Genomic DNA, 23,988 nt, shown 5'->3' with positions numbered 1-23,988 from the left:
TTATGTGCATGTGTTTCTGCTTGCCAGATGAGTGCAGGCACCATCAGAGACAGAGGCGAGAGAGCATTAGATACCCTGGAGCTAGAGTTCTATGAAGTTTTGAGCCACCTGACAGACAGGGTGCTAGGAACCAAGAGCAAGTGCGCTCAACTGCTGAGCCCTTTCTCCAGCCTCAGTTATTTTAGAAGTGTTGGAAAGAATACAAAGTAGTTCTTTGTTGTCCTATGTATTTAGCATTTCTTTTTGTTTGGATATAGGCTTTCTACTTCAGTTTCCTTTCTATCTCTGACACTCCCTTAAATGTTTCTTGTGCTGGCCAATTTTTTTTTTCACCTTTATATATGAGAAAATGCTTTTCCTTTGCCTTTTTGAGAATACATTTTTTATTTTTTACTGCAGAACTCTAGTTCTACAGTACTTTTGTCCCCTGTACTTAATTAATTTTGCCCACTGCCTCTTAGCTTGCTTTTTCTTAACAAGAGGGCATCAAATCCCTCTTGCTCTCTTCCTGCTCTCTGGGTGATTTTGTAGAGTTTTCCTTCTCAGTTTGTAGTAATTATTTCCTGATGGTACTTAGTGTAGTTTTTCATGGTTTTTTTTTAGTTTGGTTTTCATTGAACTAGCTTCTAGGATAGAAACTTCTCATCAAATTTATAGACTCTAAACTTGATTTTCTTTCTGTTATCTCATGGTCCTCAGTGCTTCATGACACGTATGCTCCTTGAAGTCCCTCAGCTCAGCAGTGCTGTTTCAGTTTTTCCTGTGGCTTTGTAGTTAGTGCACTGGATAGGTGATCAGCTTGGTCTTCAGCCTCACCAGTTGCTTTTGTGTTTTCTAATCTTTCTCTCACACTGTGTGTTTTGTTTTAGGTGTGTATTTTCACCTTAAGGAGTTGATGGGACTTGGTGTAGCGTGCATGCTTCTGCTCTGCATGCTCGCTTTGTACTGTATGCAGATGCCTGCTTTACTGTGCTTGTCTGTCAGTTCTGTCTGTTCTCATTAATGCCTCTTTCAGTTGATTTTTCTGTTCTCTTTTACTATTGTTGTTGTTATATTTTCCTGCTTCCTGTCCTGTTAAGGAAATTTTCTATTGCTTTTTAGGTAGTGCAGACATTTTTACATGTCTTTTTTCCCTTTAAGTATTTACCTCTCCTTTGCTTTCCTTTAAACACTTTTAAAGGGTTGCTCTGGGGCATTAAGTTACTCAGAGATCATGGGTTCCTTTTAGGCCTCATGTCTGGGGTTGATATGGTCTCAGTACTAAGGCAATAACTCAGCATTCTGCTGATCTTGCATATCAGAAAGTTCTTCCACACTGACTGTAAGGAATACAAACTGATCCTAGTCCTGGGAACTCCAGATAGTGTTCTTTTTTTTTCCTTCCTTAGTACTATTTTGGAGGTGTTGAAGTTACTTCGTACATGTATTTAAGCAAAAACTCAAACAAAAGGATCTGTCCTAGAGTTTTTCCAGAGATTTCTCCATGCTGTTGCTTTCTCACTATAAATTGTATCATACTAGCCTACATGAACTATGCATTTACCTGCTCAACTCAAATCACCAGATTCTGCCTGCTTGTGATCAATAACAGCCTAGAAGCCTCTAGGTCTGGGCTAATGTCATTGTGGGGTTCTCCCTCCGTGTCTCCCATCTCAAGGATTGTTGTCTTATGCTGCCTGATTCATCTCTAAAATCTGTGACTTCCAGTCTGTTGTCAAGTTTTTTAGGTGTTTGGACAAGAGGGTATATCTTATTATTGTAACTTATAGAAGTGCCACTTGTTCAAGTCATGGACCATATATAACCTTTTTTATTATTGCTACTAAAACCTTTATCTTCATTGCTATTAAATGATAGACACATTGCTACTCAAAAATATCTGTCTAATTGAATGTTTTGATTAATTGATTAATATGCTTTTCAGTAATGTGTATTTTTGTGTACTGAAACTTGTTCTTAAGTTTGCAGCCCTAAGCGTCTGTAGGACAGTCACAACCTATGTGTCCTTTAAAACCAAACCAAAACAAAAAAACAAAACCATAAAGCCAACTGAATATAAGAAAAGTTATAGAAAGAATTAAATTGACAATATAGATTCTAAGTAGTTGCCTGAAATTAATGAATGAAAATTCAGCTAGGTAATATTTGTTCCTCAGAGATTTCAAATGAAGGATGTGACAGGCTAAGAAGATCAGCTTTGCTTCTTTCTTAGTTGTTTTAAAATTAAATTGAATTGATTAAATCCTTGGGATAATGTAATTTTCTGTATAGAAGGAAAGTGATGGGAATATTATGGCATAGAATAATTAAGGGGTAAAGACATTAAGCCTGGTTTTATTAAATTGTTGTTTTCTACTTAAACTAATAAATTCTTAATATAATGTAGTATTAATACTAGAATAATGTTGATATTCTTGAAAATTTTATCCTTAGAGTGAAAAGAAACTTTTTGCTTTCTAAAATTCTGTAAATGACTAGGAATGAAGTGTTGTGTGTGGGGTTAAATTACTCTTCTTTACATATTGCTTTCTCTCTAGTGTTGCCCTGGAAACTGTCCACCTTGTGATCAAAATTGTGGACGGACTTTAGGATGTAGAAACCATAAGTGTCCGTCTGTCTGCCATAGAGGTAAAATTTCATAGTAGATGTCATTTTAAGTTTGTGTTTCCTCTGCTTTCGAGTCAATAGAGAGCTTTCAGATTGTTATCTTATTTGGGCCTCCTAGCACTCTGGAGAAGGTAGGACAGTCACTAAATTTCTATTTTTAAACGAGGCAATTAAAGTTAAGTGACTTAGGGAAATTCCCAGAGCAGTGTTGTAGCAAAAATCAAACCGAAGTCTGAATGTAAGTTGTATAGTTTGTAATGCCATGATGATAGAGCCTACTTTTTTTTCTTAACTTTCCCTATGGAGACTTTGTTAAAAAAGATATTTATAGATTTGGTTGTAGTATACATTTTTTATACATTTATGAACTTATAAGTAATAAGGGCTATCTCATGCTGTTGATTCTGGGACATTTTAGTCTCAGGATTCTTTATTCTTTTTGAGACCTTAAACATTTTTCTTAATGTGTGGGTTTTACCCATTTACATTTGTTGTATTTGATGTTAAAGTAAAATTTAATCATTTTAAGTGGTTTATTTCAAATTATTTTTATATAAAATAATCCCATTATACTTTGATACAAATAGCATGACTTTTATTTTTGGTAAAGAACTAAGTTTCCTTCAGAAATGCTAATGAATATATTATTTTATATTCTTATAAATATCTATAATGTCTAGCTGGTTAAAATGTAGCTAATTCATAAACCTGCTTCTGTCAGTCTATTTTAATATTACCTTGCTTCTCTGCTATTTTAATATTACTTGTCACTAGCTTCTAGAAAATTCTATACTCTTGAGACTTTGCAGATCCCTCCAAATGGGTCTCAAGGACCCCAGGGTTTTCTGGATCACTCTTTGAAAACTGTGTTCTAGATTATGATGACATTTCAAAGTCTTTGCTCTTATAGGCTCTCTAACTTTTCTACTTCCCCACCTCAGTAGAATATAGAGAAATTAATGCAGATTTTAGGTAGTGGTAAGCAAAAGAAAATGAGAGTAAAACTAAAGATGCTGTGTATTGTTTTAGAACTTGCTAAGAAGAGGGCTCTGAGAAGGTGACATTTGAGAGTAGATTTGAGAAACAGTAGGATTCATGCCACCTGGAAATGAGAGTTGTCTAATGCACTAGGTACAAAATGTAGTGCGGACACTCATAGGGACATCACAGGGAGATGTGATGCCCGGGATATGTGCTGGGTTAAAGAAATCCTGGGGAGAAGGGAGGCCAGACAGGTGGCTCAACATTTATGAGCACCACCCTGTATTCCAGTCTTGGGTTTGAGTCTCAGCACTCTCTTGGTGGCTTATACCATTCAACTGTGGTCTCATGGGGACTAGACGGCCTTAGCTGGCCTCTACATGCATGGGGCATGTAAATGGTGCACAGACATACATGCAGGGAAAAAACGCTCCCACCCGGACAAACAAACAAGCAAGCAAATTAATTAATTAATTAATAGATAGATAGGATTTCTGGGGAAAGAGCATGTGGACAGGGCCATGTAGGTTATGTTTCAGATGGTGGCTTTTATGTGAGCAGTCTGACTACTGTGATGACTGGAGAAGGGTAGTGAGTATGCAGTCTCCTCAGCAGGAGTATAACTAGGCGACTTGGTTGTCACGTGAGTTTTGACATGGCATTTATAAATCAATCTGTACTGAATGTCCACTTTATACTATTTGACCAATAAGAACAAATTATAGACGAGTCTAACTCATGAATGTGTTTGTAAAGGTACTAAAGTTTTAGGCGTCCTGTCATCCAGTTCTGTAGTATTGGCTGTCCAAAGCGTCAGTGTGTCACAGGGAGTTGGATTTACAGTGAGTTGGATTTAGTTGGATTACAGAACACTTTATGTAGAAAAGGAAGGGAGCATACTTTGTCTGCTAAAGGGTATCTGTAGGAAGGCTGCAGCAAGCATCACTCTTAGTGGAGAAATCTCAGATGCATTTCCTCTACCATTTGAAGCACATCTATAAGTAAATATTCATATTGGAAAAATAAAACATTTGATGTTGAAATTCGTGTGACAATTTTCATTTGATTTGCGACTCACAAGTTATAGAAGAATGGATATGGCCTCTGATACTGAACGATAGTCTTTAAAGCTGTCATTTCCTTCACTGCTGTTCTTTTAATGGCTTATGATTTATTTGAAGGAATTAGACAGCCGTTTGGTTTTCCAGTCTGGATTTTGCAGATTACCTCTCTGTATTTTTTAATGTTTCTTTATCCTCTTTATCTGCATTTCTGATAAGTTGTTCAGTCTGAGGTTTGATCAGATTCATTTTTTTTTTTTATAACTTTGGTTATTGTGAAAGTGCTTATTAGCTCTTAGAGATTAGAGAATCTTCCTAGAGCCTAAAATGATTATTTAGAAGATGATTGAACATTAGTTTAAATCAGTTTCAAATGAGAATTATTATTTCATACTATTTCATCACTCTAGTTGCCTTTGTAGTCAGAATTATACTGAAGCTCCTAGGGCGAGCATCCTCACTGCACACTGGTGGTGACTATGTGAGGCTCTGATACATAGTTCATTTACGGGCAAGGTCACTGTGTGATTCTGCAGTTATTGGAATCCTGCCCACTTTGGCTGCTAACGCACTGGTTATTATTTGTCTTCATTTTAGTTTTGAAATGATAATTACTGAGACTTAATTTGGCCTCCATACCTGTTTCTGTAATAAATTCTTTTGATCAGTAGGAAGACTGTTTAGATAAATTATTTCTTATTGTTTTCAAGGTTTGGTTTTTAAAAAGTGTTGCTGCAATTTTGTCATGCCAGTAAGGTTGTTAAGTTCCTCTGAACTGTTGAGTGTGGATTAGAAACTATTGTTAAGTACAGGCTCTGATATGATATGCTAAATGAGAGCGACTTAAATGTCCCCACTAACTGGAAAACTGCAGCATTCTTTTGGAAAAATCAAAACCTGGTCATGTAGATAAGAATAATGTGAATTCTTTTATTGTCAAGATTGAAATTTCACTGGATTATACTTAGAACACTGAAGTTTAAAGTTAATAATTTTATAATAAAACATTTCCTTTAATCTTTTCATTATTTAAATGAAATTGTTAATTCATTTTGTTTTAGAGTGATTCTTTTTTAACTTCTAGAGTTATTACACCAGACTATTTTCTATTGATTTTTTTTTTTTTAACCAAGTATACATAAGGAAGGGTATACCATCCCAGGGTTTCTCAAAGCCTGTGTCCTCCTGAGCTACTCTCCTGACTTGGAACAGTAGAAATTAGTTTTTCCTATTTCCTCTGTATATGTGGAATCAAACACTGAAGCACAGAACCTTTGTGCATAGCCTCTTTTGCTTAATGTGCTAAGAATTGTTCATATTACTGCTGCTTTCCGATGGCAGATGATCCTGTTGGACGTTATACAAGTATACTGTCTGATTAGCCATCGATGGGCATTTTGGTAAGTCAGTCAATGTGTTTTTGTCCTCAGGCAGTTGCTATCCATGCCCAGAAACGGTAGATGTGAAGTGCAATTGTGGTAATGCAAAGGTGACAGTACCCTGTGGCCGAGAGCGGACCACGAGGCCACCTAAGTGCAAAGAGCTGTGCAGGTCGGTATGAAGCGTTCCACAGCCCAACATCCGATGGCGTAACATTTAAATTCATGCTGATTTTTTATTGTGTTCTAATTTTATTTTGTGTTAGTGTTTTCAAGTAATGCTCATAGTTGTTCCTTTTCTATGACTTCAGAAGGTATTTAAAATAATTGCACTGTAGATGCATTGTTCAGTTCTCAAAGGTAACTTAAATACTTTCTGATTTAGTCGACCACCGACATGTCATCATGCAAGTCAAGAAAAACACCGCTGTCACTTTGGCCCATGTCCACCGTGCCATCAGCCTTGCCAAAAAGTTCTGGAGAAGTGTGGGCACTTGTGTCCTGAGTCATGCCATGATCAAGCATTAGTAAAGCAGACTGGCAGGGTAAGGACAGTGTTGTTAGAGTGAATACTTGGCTGTGGGGTGTGCTTTCTCCTGTGATTATTTAACAAGCCATAGTAAAGGTGTCTTTACAGTGCTAAGCACGCTGCTCAGACTCTCCTCAGGGGAGTGAGGAGAACAAGACTTGGTCTTCTGTCTTGAGAAACTCATGAAGGAAGGCTGGTGTATTGTTCAGTGGTGGGGACTTCCCCAGTAGCTCTATGACCCTGGGTTCATTACCCAAGACTGGAAGGAAGATTGAGGCTCGGGGGAGAAACTAATAAGCAAATATTTGTAAATATGGTATGATAATCATATTTAGATTAATTTGCCAGTTTTCCTTCAGGTATGGCCAGAAGTATAGATATCTCTTAATTTACTTTGTCACTCATTTACTCAGTATTTATGGAGCCTTGGCTCTATGTCAGGTTCTAGGTGATGAGGAACATACGGGAGATGGCATGCAGTGAGTGGGTGCTAGAGTTTACGTGTTTTTCATCTTGCTTTCGGCTTACAAGAGGTTAGGAAGGCTCTGCTGCCTCAGTTGTAGCTTTTGGTCTTGGCATCTGCCTCACTTTTCAGTGTTGAGTGTGTATGGAGAGGAATGATGTTTACATGCAGATGGGATAAAATATTCAGTAAGAACATTTAGTTGAGCACTTGGATGGGGTTCAGCCTGTGTGAGCAAGAGGTCTGTTTCCCTAGATTCTTAGGAGGGGTGTATGGGATAGCCCTTCTGACTTGACAGGGTTTGTGTTTGCCTCCTAGCATCAGCCATCAGGCCCTTGGGAGCAGCCAGCTGAGCCGGCATTCATTCAGACGGCCCTGCCTTGCCCTCCGTGTCAAGTTCCCATCCCTGTGTAAGAACCAGAGTCTGACATAGTATGAAGGTTGAACTGGGTCTTCTTTGCCTTTTAGGTTTCATCACCGTTTCAAGCTGACCTGCAAGCCAGTCTCCATGTTCTAGTTCATTCTTTCTTAACTGTGTTTGCTATGACACTTTAACGTCCTATACATATCCGGTTGTATGTGTCCTTTTTTAGCTAGAGTGTACTGTCCTTAGCTTTCCAGAGCAACAGGTACTGACAGTTATGATTCCCAAGAAGCTCATTATTTGTTACTTTTCCTGGTGATTCCTACACTAAAGTGTGGTATTTCTTAGTCCAGCCAGGTTTAGATGGCAAACTGGAAGTATAAAGGAAGCATTGGAAATACAGGGAAAGTTTCCTGGATTGATCAGGGAGTGATGGACTTTGAGTTTTAAGGAGTTGAACCTAGAGGAATGGAAGTACGGCAGATGCCTTAATGTTTCATACTTTAAGCAGCGACTGGATTAGAGGGGAAAAAGGAACAGTTCTGAGAAGGAGCATAATATTAAAAAGTGGGTTGTTAACTATAGCTTAGTTTCCAAATCAACAATTGGTACATTTTGGATATTGATCTTTCAATCTGGATTTCTTTATTTCTAAAAGTCATTTTTCTTCTGCAACTTCCCTTCTACTGTGTTGTGGTACATAATCTCTTTTACATGGTGCTGGATTCAGTTTCCTAGTATGTTAATTTTTTGAACAGGTTGGAGAGATAGCTCAGTGGTTAAGAGCAATTCTCTTCTTACAGAGGATCTAGGTTTGATTCTCAGCACCCACATGGCTGTGTATAACTATAACTGTCTCTAGCTCCACTTTCAGGGGATCTGATGCCCTCTTCTGGCCTCTGTGGGCACCAGGCACACCCATGGTATACATGTATGTCTGTGCAAAATACCCATACACATAAAACTTGAATAAATATTTTAAAAATATTTTTTAAGTTTATGTGTGGTAAGCACGCTTGTAATCCCAGCATTCAAGAGGCTGAGGCAGAAATGTGACAAGTTTAAGGCCAGTCTGGGCTACCTAGTGAGTGAGGTCTAGGATAGTCTGAGGGACAGGTCCTGGTGTTTTGTTTTGTTTTTACAAAGGATAAAAATAAAAAAATAAAAAAAAACCAACAATTTCCAGTAATTTTGCAATATTAGTATTTGGTTGTATTCTTGTGGTGTCCTTTTTTCCCTTTGTTTTATAATCATGGAAATACTAGGTTCCCTGACAAAACTGGGAACTGCAGGTTAGTGTGAATTCTTCAGATGCTTGTTAGAACGGAAGCTTCTCACCCTGGCCTCTCTGTGCTTGGTTTTGTGTGTCCCAGACTGTCGTGCACAGTAGTTGTCGCCATGCAGTGTGCAGCCTTTCCGTACTTAGCCCTTTTCACTTAGCTTAGGAAGTTAGGTTCCACTATATTTTTTCATGGGTTGATAACTCAAACTTTTTTTATCACTGAAAAACATTATTGTACTGCCTGGACATCTCATAGTTGACTTATGTTTAATGTACTGTTTTATCCTTTGAGAACTTTATGGACTGAATTTGGATGATAGTCAGCCCTTTCTCCCTTCTCCAGCTCATACATTCTCCAGATCCATTCCTGTCTTCCCACCCACTCTCAACTTTGTACCTCTTTTTTTCCTTTACTAACTCACTGCTTCAATTTATGTTGACCGTATACTCACGGGTGGTTTCACCCATCTACCTGTCAACATTTTGGTTGCTTTTAAGAATAATGCTGCTGTATATTTATATATAATTTTTGTGTATGTTATAGCTTCTTAGCTTAATTAAATATTTAGCTTATTTAAATATTAACTTATTTAGATACTAGCTTATTTAGAGTATAACTGCTGGGCCGTATGGTGAATTTGTGTTAGCTGTGTGAAGCTGTCAGAGCATTTTGCATTCTCTTCAACATCAGTAGTGGTCTTCTTGCTTGGTATCCTGTTAGCGTAGGGCACTGGTGGCACGCCAGCTGTTTTGTTAGATGCGTTGGAGGTATTGCCTGTTAATTTACAGCTTCTAGTGACCTGATGCCTGACGTCTTTTTACATGTTACTTGGGCACTTATCGTTGTTCTGATAAGGTTTCTCTTTTGCTCAGGTCTTTGACCATTTTTTCGAATGGGGTGGTTTGCTTTTTGTGTGTTGATAGCATGAGTTCTTTGTATAGTTTACTAGATATGTCTTGCAAATGTAGTCTTCTCATCTGTGTCTTGTCTTCTGTAAAGTTTAGTAAGTTACAACTTACCCATTTCCTTTTATGGGTTATACTTTTGGCATTGTTTCTAAAAAGTCTCTTGATACCCAAGATCATTTAGTTCATATCCTGGGTATTATACTTTTGTGTTTTGTATTTGGTCTGTAATCTGTTTTGAGTTAATTGTGAGAGGAATAAAGTCTGGTTTTTTTTAAGTGGACATATATTTGTTCCAGCACTACCACTGTTGAGAAGAAATTTTCTCCTTTAATTTGCCTTTGCTTTTGTCAAAGATGAGCTGATTTTACTTGTGTGACTTTAATTCTGGGCTCTTTGTTCTAGTTTGTTTATTCTGTTTCTGTTCTTTCATCAGTACCACATGATCTTTTTTGTTTGTTTGTTTGTTTTCGAGACAGGGTTTCTCTGTATAGCCCTGGCTGTCCTGGAACTCACTTTGTAGACCAGGCTGGCCTCGAACTCAGAAATCCGCCTGCCTCTGCNGGCTGTCCTGGAACTCACTTTGTAGACCAGGCTGGCCTCGAACTCAGAAATCCGCCTGCCTCTGCCTCCCAAGTGCTGGGATTAAAGGTGTGCGTCACCACCGCTCCACATGGTAACTGAGTTTTGTAGTGAGCCTTGAGTCAGAGCATGTTAGTCCTTTAGCTTTGTTCTTCCTCAGTATTATGTTGGCTGTTTCATATCTACTGTTTTGTTTTGTTTCTTTTCATACAGACTTTAGATTAAATGTTTGTCTGTTTGTTTTGGTTTTTGAGCTAGGGTACCATGTAATCCAGGCTAGTTTTGACCTTGCTTTGTAAGAACTCATACAGACTTGAGGCTGGCCTTGAACTCCTCACTCATGTGGCTGAGTCTTTGGTCTGAGTGCTGGGGTTGCAGTGGTATACCACCATGCTTGTCTTTGGGTGAGGATTTGGAATTGTTTTGAATATAGATGAAATTGGGAAGAAATGTGACTTTAAAATTGAGGTATATACCGTTCTGTTTTTAACATGGAACCTTCATTTAAACTATTCAGTTTTCTTCTCAGCATTTTGTAGTTTTTAAAAGTCATGTCATTCAGTTATACAGTTAGATTTATACCCATTTTATTTTTCTGTGTGCTATTGTAAGTAAGTTTCATATCCCAGCTATTCACTGCTACTCTTTTGCAAAGACTTGACCCGTGTATGTCAACTTTATATTCTGTATTTGCTATAATTGCTTATTTCTAAGTGCTTAATTTTTACTTAATAGAAGTAGTGTAGTTAGCATATTTGTTTTAGTCACCCTTCTTAAAGAATCTATAATGCTTTCACTTTTGTTTTTCTTGCAGGGAATGTCTGGGGAAGCATGAGGTGAGTTATTGGTACAATCTCTAAGTTTAGCTTGTAATCTATCACTTTTGTCCTAGAGATGTTAGAAATAACTTGTTGTCTCTCAGTGTAATAAAGAATGCACATTTAAAAAACAACCTGCGTTGCTTTCATGTGAGAATTAGCTTCTGTGTATTCACTATAGAATCCTGTCAGATTTCTACTTCAATAATAGAGGTTTTCTTTCTGACATCAATTTTTAGAGGAATGTGTTGACAGGTGCTTAATTTTGATATAATTATTATTAATGGAAACATGTTAGACCATTGTGAAAGTTGATCTCAAATTAGTCATTTTTGAAATATAAGTGCAGAAAGTTTTGTGTATAGGTCTTGTTGTGCTAGCTGGCTGTTTTGTTTTGTTTCATTTTGAAGGTGAGCCCACTACCATGCCATGCTGTAGGACCCTATTCTTGCAAGAGACTTTGTGGAAGAATGTTGCGCTGTCAGAATCATACATGTATGAAAGAATGCCACAAAGTTACTGAAGTTGATGGCTCTACTGGCAAAAATAAGGTAACATCCTTAGGACGGAGGTGTGCATGGTGACTGTATCCTTGAAACACTTCAAACGTGATACCACAAGTGTTTCAACGTCAGGTATCCCTTTCCCTCATTCTTCACATTGTTATTTGGGGACAGGGTATCTCACTGAACTGGGAACTTTTCAATAGCAAGCTCCAGGGTCCTCCTGTCTCTGCCTTCCTTGTTAGTACAGGTGTATGCCACCAGAGCTGGCTTTTACATCTGTGCTGGGGATTGAACCCCGGTCCCTGCACTTATGCAGTAAGCATTGTACCTGCTGAGCAGTCTCTTTAGCCCTATTAATTGTACTTGTGGGGCTTACAGAAGTGCTTTGTTCTAGTGGGGTAACTAAGTATGTGGACGTGTTAGGTATTCTGGTGATTTATTTCCTGGTTACTTTTCAGGCTGGCCCAGAATGCCTTCACTGTGAAGAAGGGTGCTCTAAGTCACGGCCTGCGGGTTGTCCTCACCCTTGTGTTTTGCCATGTCACCCTGGAAAATGCCCTCCTTGTGTCCAGATGCTTAGAATAAAATGTCACTGCAAGATCACAAGCCTATATGTGGAATGTAGGTAAGTAGACAGAAGAATACTAGTTTTACTATGATTATTAAGAGACAACTCTGGAAGAATCCTCTATAATATTTAGACAACATCTCGTCTTGCTGAGATGCTGGAGGCTGAGTTTTTCAGCAGGGACTTGAAAGGAGGAGGTGCTGTTACCTTCCAGTGCCTGACTCTGATGTCAGCCAGACAGACTCCGCTTTTGGGGGGCTTGTAGAAGATTAGCTAGGGAATAGGTTACATCACTGCTTTCAGAAATGTGAGTACCCCTATGGTAGAGCATTTAAATAATGGTGTGTAAACCTAGAAGTCTTGGATAGAAATTTGGCTTGTTGATAGCTGCTTAGGTATGCCTTTTTTTCTCTGTGTCCCTTCTTTCTCTGAGATAGGGTCTCTTTCTCTTTGTGTGGCCCTGGCTGTCTTAGAACTTGCTTTGTAGACCAGGCTGGCTTCGAACTCTAAGATGTCTACCTGTCTCTGCGTCCCGAGTGCTAGGATTAATGAAGTGCAGCACCACTACCTGGCTAATTTGTTTTGTTTCTATTTTTTGATTTATGTTTTTAAAAGGTAGATATGTATTATTACAAAAAAAATCTTGTTATAGAATTTATCATAGTGGTATCTGCTTTTTCTATTTTTCTTACCTAAAATGTACATTATATAGACAGGGAAAATGTCTTCTTGATAGATCTAACGTAATTTAGCATTTATAGCTGTCACTTTAGGCTTCTGGAAATTAGAAGCTTATGGGAGTGTCTTCAAATTAGTTTCTGTCTACATTCTTTGGGAATGTTTCCATCTGGTTTTCAGTATTTTCCAGCTTTTTGGAGTAATAAGAACTCATGGTTAATTTTAGAAATGTGTATTTTGCTTGGAAATTGCTTGATATGTTTTTAAGTTTAGTTTTGTAATAGTTTTTCAAAGTAGTTGCATATAATTTTTTGTTATTCTTGAGTGTTTTATTTTCTTTCAGAATTTTTTTTATGATGTGTGTGCATTGCACACTGTGATGCATGCGGGGATCAAATGACAACTTTAGAGTCGATTCTTCCTTCTACCTCTGGGTGGGCTCTGGGGATCAAGCTCAGGTTGTCAGGCTGTGCAGCAAGTTCCTGTACCTGATGTGTCATCTCACCAGCCCCCAGGGTGACTGAGCTGAGGAAAATTGTTATTGAGACAATTTAAATGTTCTGGGGGGGGGGGGGAAGAAAGAAGATGCTTTTATGGGTATGCTTGAAATTGTGACCACTTAGAAAATGTATATGAAAAACTGCACTTGGGTTTGAATGTCATCAAAATTTTCTTATTTTTAGAAAAATAACCACAGCTGATGTAAGTGAAAAGAACCTCCTCAGTTGCTGCAAAAACCAGTGCCCCAAAGAGGTAAGCCACAGTGTTTATGCTGGCTTCCCTGGACACGGAGGCCTCTCCTTGCTCGATGCTCTAGTGCTGGTCCTTTTAGGACCCACTAGAAATGAGCTGTCTACAAATGCTTAGCGAGATGCTCCTCTCTGTTGATTTAGGGACTTAGGACTGGAAGTGACCCTTTGGAGGGATTTTTTTTCCCTTTTTTGAGAACAGTGTTAAAGCTAGCTTATGAATTTTATCATATAAGGTATTGCTCAGTGCTTACTGTCTAAAATAGGATTCAAAATACAGATTTAAACTGTGTCACAGGCAGCTAGATGGTAGATTATGAAAAACAAAAACAAGGAGGTGCTTTTGTACACATGAATATGTTTGATTTTTTTAAAGGTAAAATATGAAGGTCCAGTATAACAGAAAAAGAGAAGGAGAATCGTTAACTATGAGGCAGTGTGGCTCATGAGTGAGGCTAGAATCTTGTTCTTTGTTTTGCTGCTGTATAAGCTCACAGCTTCCATTTCACGTGCTAATTCTGTCTATAAGTCCATTAAATTATATAGACTTTAGGTATGATTAATTTGGGTATATGATGTTTTGTTCATTTGCAGTTTTTAAAAATAATAATGTTTTAAAAATAAATGTCACCTGTAGGCTTTGATTTTTCAAAACCTACTTTAATAAGGGTTCTTAAACACTTCAACCTCCCTTATAGCCCACCACCCAAAGGTAGGGGAGGAAAACCATATATGTACATAGCACATATGTGTTATTTAGCACAGGAAGTCAGTATTCTATTATTCTATCTCATTAAAAACAACAACTAAAATTAAAAAAAAAAACCCAAAGCATTGATGCTATTTCAAAAGTCTATTAAAATCTTGGCCTGCATTTCTTTCTATTCTAAATGTTACCACCACTTTATATTTTCAAAAATTTACTGGGTTGCAGGGCGTATTTGTGTTCGTGTGCTATGGTGACTGCTCTGGCATTGTGTAAGTTCTAGAGATAGGTAGACGTTAGCTTGTGAGGCTCAGTCATCATTAGCAGCTTGACCGGCTGAGCCATGTCACTGTCCCCTATGGTCACCTTTTACTTTTTTGCTGTGGGGATGTGTGGCTACATATCACCTACGATTTTACACTTGATCTTAGCCAAAAGGCCGAAAAACGATCACCTACGATTTTAAAAAGCACATACTTTTGTGATTTCCTTGTTATGTTTGTCCATTTATTTTATCATATGAATACTCCATAGTTTATGGATAAATATTTGGATAATTTCTAGTTTGGAGTTGTTGCCAAAAACCACTGCTATGAACACTCGCTGCTTTTGTGTGTGTACAGATTCCTGTAGGCACAGAGAAATCATGAAATTCCTTGCCCACAGGGAATGTCTAATTTCAACTTCAATGAAGCATATTGAATTGATTTCCAATATCGATGTTCTGATTTATAACCAGTGAATTTTCCAATTATGGAAAAGCATCAGGTTTTCCTACTTTCATTATGCAAAAGTTTCTGTTGTTGCCCCCCTCCCTTTTTTGGTATCTTATGATTTTACTCCTGATCAGGAGTGAGTGAGTGTCTCTTCAGGATTGTGGCTTCCGTTTGCCTTTGGATGTTTGGACATACCAGCAGAGTGTACTAGTGAGCATGTTTTACTTGTAGTTGTAAGCTACAGAACTAACGTGGACTCACTTAGGGTTATACATACAAAGACGGCACCTTAAGGAGGTCATTGGGCATTGGCATAGAGAGTTTAAAGGCAGTGGCTTACAGCCAGGCATTCAGAAGGGCAGGATCTCTGCAACCTGAAGGAATTGGCTTCTGCAATGAAATTACTCTCCTGCCTCCTTTCCCTGACTGGCTGACCTTGGGTCAAAGGACTCTATCAAAGACCATCTTCAACATCCAGGGTAAACTGAAGTGGGGCACTGAGTCAGTGAGTGACTGGGGCCATAAAATGCTCCCTGAGGGGGTGGCAAAAACTCTTTTTGGTCAGTGAGAGACTCCTTGGAAGCTGGTGAAAAAAGAATAGAAAGTGGGAAAAAGTCTCATGCACACACACACACACATACACACATATGCACTTGTGCGCACACACATACACTGGGTAAATGAAGCAAGCACAACCTCCAATAGCTTCACACATGCACATACATACACATACATACATATATACACATACGCACATACATGCATTCACACATTGTGTGGATGAACAAAGCTGTAGCCATTTTACACATATACACATGCCTGCATTTTGTGGTTGAATAGAGCAAAGCTCCAACGAGCAAGCTCCAACAACTTTAGTTTTTCTTCCACAGCTTATATGTCTTAGCAAAATCTTTCAAGAAGTACAAAAAGTCACAATGTGGTCACTTTCTATTTTTCTTATAGTTAATGATTATAATGAGTATACGTAAGAAAAATCACATTCCCCAATATTCTCACATGAGTAAACATTTTACGTATTACAAGTGAAAAAAAAAAACAAATTTTCCCAAGAACCCACATACATTTGTAACTAAGCAACTTGTTATAGATTAACAGAGTGTAACCAAGCAAGGAAAGAGTCTCAGCCAGTTTCTCTGACTGGCAGGCTGCAATTTGCAGTTATGAAGACAGGATCAATTATTTTTATTATTTATCTTAAAAAGTAATCTTATTAAAAAAATTTAAGAGAATCACAAATCTAAACTTCTCTATAACAAACAGCCATTTCTACTTTAAATCCTCAGGCTACACATTTACTCATTAACAATTTTTTATTAAATCATATCAGGAAGCTGAGGGAAAAAATGGGTACAAAAAATTATTCATCATCTTGATTACTAGCCCAGCTTTAACAAGAAAGGCATAACAGTTCAGTTGGTACTAGTTGGGCTGCCATTGTTCTTGTTCCCTGACCTCGAAAAATCCCTAGCTCAGCTGTAAAGAGTGTGAGTTTAAAAATGTACCCTAAGGTTTTCCACATTAGAGCCAGTGACAAAACTACCTAACTTTACTAACTTTACAGCCTGCATTTTTAACTTCTAAGGGTGGTGGTCATTGCTAACTATGTACATCTCTTTAAGTTATTTTCTGAGGGTAGTGGATGAATCATTAATCTGCTCCAGCAGCAATGCTTGAAAAAGATCAATCACTTTTGTTAGTGCCAATGAGGGGCTGGAAAACAAACCCCTTAGAGTTTTCATAGAACTCATAGATTAGGAGGGACTTGAGGGCAACAAGCAGAGCAAAACTCTACAACAATATGAAGTCCTCAGGTTTCTGCCTCTCTGAGATGTGTACCCATCTCGATGATCTGACTGATAGGCCTCATTCCATGAGTTCTAATGCTGTTTGTTGTTCCTCTTGCACAGCCCCTAAGGACTTGTCTTGGCATAGGCAGCTACAGACATAAAGCAGGAAGCTGGAATAGCTAGTGAAGCCATGGCTCTGACATCAACTGTTGAAGTGGAGATTGAGAATATTAAAGGATTCTAATAATAATATTTTATATAAATAATTGTAAAAGAAATAGGGGAACTAAGTAGGTCCTACTTCATGACTCTGGGAAGGGAAAACATAAATCCATCCCTGCATGCTTTAAGGCATATATCACTTATATTGATTTCCCCTTCATTGATTTAGTCACTGTGACAGTAACATCTACTCTTGAAGGTAGAGCTTCAGAATATTAAATTTTTCTAATAAAAATAATTTGTATAAATAATTAAAATAATCTGCCAAAAGAAATAAGGTTGAGGGGCCAGTTCATCTATTATTCAGGATTAGTTGGCACAGTGTGTGCTGCATTCTGTAAAAATAACCATTCGTGAAGAAAGGAAGGCAGAGAATGACCTAAATGTAAATGACCAATTGCTTTTTGTCATGTTAGCTTCCTTGTGGCCATAGATGCAAAGAGATGTGCCATCCTGGTGAATGCCCCTTTAATTGCAACCAGAAGGTAAAACTTAGATGCCCTTGTAAAAGAATAAAACGGGTAAGTATTTTAAATGATAGAACTCCTGTATGTGTTGATAGTATTTTGACTTTAATTTTAAGTTTTTTTAAGAATCTTTTTATTATACTTAAACTAAGCCTAGTTGTTCCTGTAAATACTCATTAAAAAACCAGCATTGGCAGTTCAATTTTCTGTAACTTCACAATAGAAGAAAGATGCTTTTCTATTGAATCAAGCTCAAGACCCTATTGTTGGAGTAGCACTAGTGAGTTCTAAATTGAAGTCTTTGAGCAAGGGGCTGGTGTGAGTGATAAAGTGAGTTTCATGAATTAAGAAGTGCTCTAGAATTAAGCTTGTTGTCCTTTTATATGAAGGTTTTTATTTGCTATTAGTATTCTCCTTTGAAAATAATTAATTAAAAAGACTTTATAGTCACAACTTCATAAAATAATATACAAACCTAGAAAAATCACTGTAAGATTAAAAATTCTGTAATTTTCTAAATTCAAAATTCTATAATTTTCTAAATTAAAAGTTTTGTAATTTTCACTGTATTTTCCTGTAGTAGGTAAGTTCACTATTTAAATTTGTGTTTAGTTTGTATTTAAATTGACCACATTTACATGAAAACATTTCCCAAGCTATTGTGAATCTGGACAGCTCTTCAGTTTTATGAGATGTCATGTCTTGTCCAAGTGTAGCTCCCACCCATTAGTACTTAGGTAGTGAAGGATTGTTACAGGAGCTTTAAAAATAAGTTAACTGTTGAAAGACAGGTATATAACTCTTCAGGACAACTCTAGACTTTGACTGTTGGGGTAGCAGCACTAAATGCATGCATTTTAGTGATGTGGCATGAGGTACTGCATCTGTGTGTATCTGTAGATAGATAGATAGATAGATAGATAGATAGATAGATAGGAGAATGATATATTTTTTTAAATACAGAGAAAATAAAGGAGTAAATATTTGAACCAAGATACACAATGTTTAGTAAATATATTTATAATCTTCTGCTGGCATACAGTTGTGATTTGAAAGAAAAATTGACTTAAGTTTTTCAATTTTGGTTATTTGTAGGAGTTGCCTTGCAATAAAATACGTGAAAATCAGGTTTCAGTTGAATGTGATGCAATGTGCAAGGAGGTGAAGCGGAAAGCGTCTGAGGTGATGTCTCACTGGAGGTTTTACTAATGCGCTAAGGGCCTTTTCTCTATTTGTCCCAATTTTTTATATGCTATTATTTGTGCTTATATTGTAAAGGCTACTTGTATAGGTCCATTGTGAGCTCCAAAGTAGTTTTATTACTTGCTTTAATCTGTTTGTCTACTTTTTGGCCTTTTCACCAGTTAGTGGATTTGCCCCGGCCTTAGCGAGTTGTTTCCATGGTACAGTAGCCCAGAAAACTAGGCTGAAATATACAGACATAAGATCTGGGGGTGCTTCACAGTTTGAGATGTCTTTAGTGTTGACTCTGCGGTTGCACCGACCAGTCCACAAATAATTGGTTTTATTGATTCAAAGTCTTGCCTTCCATACACTACTTTGACGGAAGTGATCAGTTTCTACTCTAAGAAAACGTAGTGTCAATAATAGATTTTAGATTCTAAATATGGTAGCTTAAAAGGAAAAGTTAAAAGTGTTTTAGTTACAGATTCCTAATGGCTTGAATTGTGATATAATCTCGTTTAGCTGGTAAAAGGAAATGTTTAAATTATAACAGGTATACCCAAATCTAAATTATATTAACCACCCTGAATCTATAGATGGACCTTGGTAAGACTTGCCAGTATAATATTTACATTTCTCCAATGTGAGATTACCAGAAGTTGCTATGGATTAGTAGAACCTGGGTGGGAAGATGCCAAAAATTTACAAAAATTTGATATCTAGTTGTTAATTTACTTTTAAATGTAAATAGATTAAAGAAGCAGAAGCCAACGCTGCTCTGGAAGAAGAAAAACGAAGGCAACAGGTACCTCAGAGATGGGCAGACTTGTCTTTTCCATAGTTGTCCAACCTACAGTGTGGGTGGCCGAGGGTGACCGAATGCAGCACAGTGTTGAGTTTGTTCTGTATACCAAAATTCTCTTGAATTATCCTGATTAGTTCTTTTGACAATTGTCATTTTATATTAATCCACTGAGAGATGGTCTTTGAGTGTAGCTTATGACTACAGTTAATGAACATTTCTATTTTCTTCAATTCAACTATTTTGTGTAGATAGTACATGGTTACTTTAGTCAATTACTGTGCACTGGGGTGCATTATCATACCATCATTGTATAGGAGCTTAGTGCTTACCAAAGGATAAAAGATGACATTTGACAATGACTCACACTCCAGATTATCCTCTTTTACAGTCAGTTTTTATTCTTCCTAAAGCAATCACTTACATTAAAGTGTGAAGCATTTTCCCCTTAAAGAATCTTTACTGTATCTTATAAAGGAACATGTGCAGAAGAGGGTGGTCATATTGATAAAGGAAAGATGCTAGTTGAGGCAGCTGCTTTTCTTTACTCATTTGGACTTCTGTGCTATAAGCCACTGATTCTTATTTCCTCATTATAATAAGGCTAAAATTGTATGGGGGGCATCTTTGCATTTGCAAGAAGGTGCTCTTGGGATATAAAATAGTGTTAAATTCAAAGCTATTGTCTATTACATGTTCAGTATCAAAGACAGGCTGACAGTAGGAAAGGATGACTTACTGTACTCAGATCTGTTTGCTCACCTAACTACACCCTAGCATTCCTTAGATCTAGTCAGTAATGGATGAGGGGCTTTTTGTTGTTTAAATCAAATTAATAATTTATTATACTGTTAGCATGAAAACCTTTCTCAAATTGTTTTCTTTCTATTTAAATAGAGAGTTGCAGATCAGTGTATTCTTTGACTGTAATACTAATGAAACTGTTTTGCTTCAGGCTGAACTGGAGGCTTTTGAAAACAGACTGAAGGGCCGTCGGAAGAAGAGCAGGAAGCGAGATGAAGTGGCCGTGGAGCTCTCGCCTTGGCAGAAGTATAAGTCCTACCTCCTTCCGGCATGTGCAGTTGTGGTGGCAGTGCTTATGTGGTACATCTTCCATGGTGTGGATTAATGATCCTTTAAATCTCCTGACATACCTCAGACTGGAGTTATATAAATGTTCAATTTCAGACGTTAGGAAACATGCACTGTAGCATATGACCCACTTCACATTCCTCTCTGTGCCCTTGTCTGGCTGTAGGTAGGACAGAATGCTTAGTGTCATCTGAGTCAGTACAGTCCCCGGGGCAGTGAGACACTGTGTACAGTCAGCAGACTGCAGCTGTAGAACAGGTAGCATTGCCCTGTGTGTATGAAGTTAGTCTTTCTCATCAGATATGTCCATGTTCAAAGGTAAAACTGAGCCATATGTGCAGCAGCAGGGGGATTTCTCTGGTCACTTACTGGGTACTTTTCTCAATCATGTAACTTTCTACTTTTTTAAAGAAATGATTCTGTAAAAGAATCTTAAATTCTAACTGGAAGCTTTGTAATTAGATTTCAGGTTAGTTTATCAGAGAGGAATTTTTATTGGTCATTGAAGCAAATTTTACACTGCATATTCTTGAGAAAATATAAACAAGGGCCAGACTAGGTTCCTCCTAGGAGGTTGTTTGTTTCTTTTTTTGGTGCAAGAAGCTTTAACTGATGTTGGCATGTTTTGTAAAACTTGTGTGTATCTTTTTTATGATAATAATAAAGGGAAACTAATATTTATGAGCAATATGTGCCGAGCACAGGGCTCGCTGTACTTGGGCTTTATGTACTTGATTCCATTTTTTTACTGTAATTCTTGATATGTTATAGCTGAAAATAATCCATTTTGTGAAATCAAACTGATAGAGAAATTAATAAGCCAAATTACATAGATTTGTATGTCATTTAAAGTAGTTTTGCTATTTAATTTTATGATTGTTTTCATTAAAAATTTTCATACCAAATTTGTGATAAAGGATATTTATTATTATTTAAGACACCCAGGAGTTCCTGATTTTAGGTAAGACATTAGTATTGATGGGCAAAACTCTAGTGAGGATGCAGAACACAGAACCACTACACGTGATGGATGCACAATTTAAACATCACTCCAGAGGAAAAGATAAATCCTCATGCAAGAGCAAGCAAAGAGTAGACTCACAGAAAACAAGTGTGGTTTCATGTGGTAAGTGGTATTGAGAAAAGTAAGAAATGGGGCTAGAAAGACAGCTCACAGGTCAAAGCACTGTCTGCCCTTCCAGAGAACTCAGCTGTGTTCAGACCCGCACCTGAACGTTCTCCAGCTCCCCCAAGCATCAGAATACATACAACTGGTATACAGACAAAACATGTGCACACATAAAACAAAAATAAATAAATGTGTATTAAACAACACCAGTAGTATAGAGAGTGATAGAAAGGTGGAAGTACGTCAGTTCACTCAGGTGAGCGAGTCCCTCAGAGAGGGATGCTTGAGCTGTGACCTGAAGGATCACATCAGAAGACTGAGGGAAAACTATGAGAAGAGAAAGCAGTAAGTACGTCACTAAATTTGGGACTTGATATGTTTGGCATAGCTGAAGGTCAGAAAGAAGGCTGAGAAATGAGGAAGTTAAATTTAATTTGAGAAGGTACAAAGTCTAGGCCGGTCCTGCTGGGTGAGAGAGAGACTAAGCTAAGGATTGGGTTTAGTCTAGTTAGCATGGACAGCACTGAACAGTTTTAGGCAAGGAAGACACCTTTCTCTTTTGGTTTTTGCAGTTGCTGGCTACATGGAGAATGAGATCTTCAGGGGATGGTTCTGGGGTGGGGCTTGGGGGAGAGAGGGGTGACAGCAAGCAGTCCAGGCTGCAAGCACTTAGGACTGATTCAGTTACATGGGACTCTAGCGACTGGCATGAAGATGCTGCAAAAGTTTGTGGAGGATGGAGAAATGCAAGGAGGAGCGAGGGCCTTCCTCAAGGTCAAGGGGAAGTCTAAATTCAAGAAGTAGAAAGCTGACCTTTGCTTTTGACTGTGATGTTAGATGACAAAATAAAGAAGGAGAAAGTTAACCAATAGTCACCAGGAATAGCAGACGGAAACTGTTCTTCTCCTACTTTTACCTTGTGACACTAACACAATGTAAAAAAGTTTTCTGTTTACATTTGTGGACAATTTATAGGGGACATTTGGAGACTTGGTTCAGTGTAGACACATCCATCTCCAACACCTAGTGTTTGCATTTCTGCTGCTTCCACTCTTCACATGGACTGCAGCTTGATCTCGGGCAGCGGTCTTCAATACTGAAACTGGCGAAGGAACTTGATGGAAAAAAGCACAGCATCGACTGTTTACTTTCTGTAAAGAAGTTTCTTAATTCTTGAGTTTCATGGCTATTAATGTTAAGGATTTTAAACACGGGTAAGTGTTCTCTGGTTGTGTGTAGAATTTTAATATCAACTGTCCCGAGCCTTATTTCGTTTCCTTTCAAGAAGTACATGTTTGAGGTAGTGTTTCACCTCACCTCTGATGTTCTTTATTGACACTCAACAGAATTCTTTGTTTTTCTGAGTCCCTGGTACACTGAATAGTCCTCCCCACTCCAACTGTGTGTATGGCTTGTGGCTTCCTCCACCGAAGCAGACAACACTGAAGGAGTGATGAGCCAGGTTAAGATACAGTAGGAAAAATGGCCCCTTAAGAGAGAAACTCAATGCTGGAGTTGACTTTCTCAGCTTCAGGCCTTTTATAGTCACGATTATTAAAGAACTCTAAAATACTTCAGTGTCCAGACATGGTGCTAAATGAGTGTCCAGGAAGCTGAGAAAGGAGGGCTATGAGGTTTAGACCAGGCTGGGCTACGAGAGGTCAAAAACCTAGAGGTATAATTGGGAGCCAACATTTCCGGGGCTAGATAAGGGTAGTAAGGTGACTTGTGCTGCTGTTAGTCTTCCTGTTCTGGGAATGGGAAGCAAGGCAGATGGACAAGCTCTGGAGCCCAAGGTGACACAAGAGCTCTTTCTGTCCTGTGGAAGTTGCCCACTGCTGAGTAGCAGTCACAGAGCCACTAACCCTGGGCTTTGGGTCCTTGTCACTAACAGGTTTCATAGACTGAGAAGCAGAACAGTGGCTGTCTCCTGGAAGATAGAGACTTAGGAGAAGTGGGAGGAACTGGGAAGCCCCCGAGCTCTCCAGACACCTTTAAAAGACCCCACATGATCAGCTATCCATCTTGAAAACCATTTTTACACATTTTAGATTCAAGGTTTTTGTGAAACACCTGGCAGAGAGTGCTTTAAGAACTTTACTGTGGCCATCTCCTACCTTTAAGACTTCTCCAGCAAACCTCAAAATAACAAAAGAGGCTCTGGAAGTGGACTCACCTCACATTTGTCTTTTTCCTTTTATTGAAGACTTTTTTCTCACATACCTGGTTATTGTTTTCCCTTTTTCTGCTCCTCCCAGCTCCTCCTCGCCTCCCCTGTGATCCGGTTTTTCCTCCTTTCTGTCTCTCATTGGAAAACAAGCAGGCTTCTAAGGAATAATAATAAAATAAGATAAAAACTAATATCAGAATAGGACGAAAGAAGGAAAA

At 38.1% G+C, this 23,988-nt stretch overlaps 1 protein-coding gene across 2 annotated transcripts in view; it reads left to right on the top strand.

The window, feature by feature from the left end:
* Nfxl1 (nuclear transcription factor, X-box binding like 1) overlaps positions 1-21,376 on the top strand; it is a 40,592-nt gene extending 19,216 nt beyond the window's left edge. For both annotated transcript variants that reach the window (XM_029477360.1, XM_021162149.2), the window contains exons 12-23: positions 2,538-2,628; positions 6,080-6,200; positions 6,414-6,573; positions 7,339-7,430; positions 10,969-10,990; positions 11,383-11,523; positions 11,937-12,103; positions 13,408-13,477; positions 17,342-17,446; positions 18,488-18,574; positions 19,329-19,382; positions 20,335-21,376. In XM_029477360.1, the coding sequence (XP_029333220.1) occupies positions 2,538-2,628; positions 6,080-6,200; positions 6,414-6,573; positions 7,339-7,430; positions 10,969-10,990; positions 11,383-11,523; positions 11,937-12,103; positions 13,408-13,477; positions 17,342-17,446; positions 18,488-18,574; positions 19,329-19,382; positions 20,335-20,508 (1,284 nt within the window). In that variant the 3' untranslated portion in view covers positions 20,509-21,376. The remainder of the gene's footprint in view (positions 1-2,537; positions 2,629-6,079; positions 6,201-6,413; positions 6,574-7,338; positions 7,431-10,968; positions 10,991-11,382; positions 11,524-11,936; positions 12,104-13,407; positions 13,478-17,341; positions 17,447-18,487; positions 18,575-19,328; positions 19,383-20,334) is intronic.
* The last annotated feature ends 2,612 nt before the right edge of the window (positions 21,377-23,988 follow it).

This window comes from Mus caroli, chromosome 5 (assembly GCF_900094665.2).
Source record: "Mus caroli chromosome 5, CAROLI_EIJ_v1.1, whole genome shotgun sequence".
Classification (NCBI taxonomy): Eukaryota; Metazoa; Chordata; class Mammalia; order Rodentia; family Muridae; genus Mus; species Mus caroli.
This window is presented reverse-complemented; position numbering and strand designations above follow the sequence as displayed.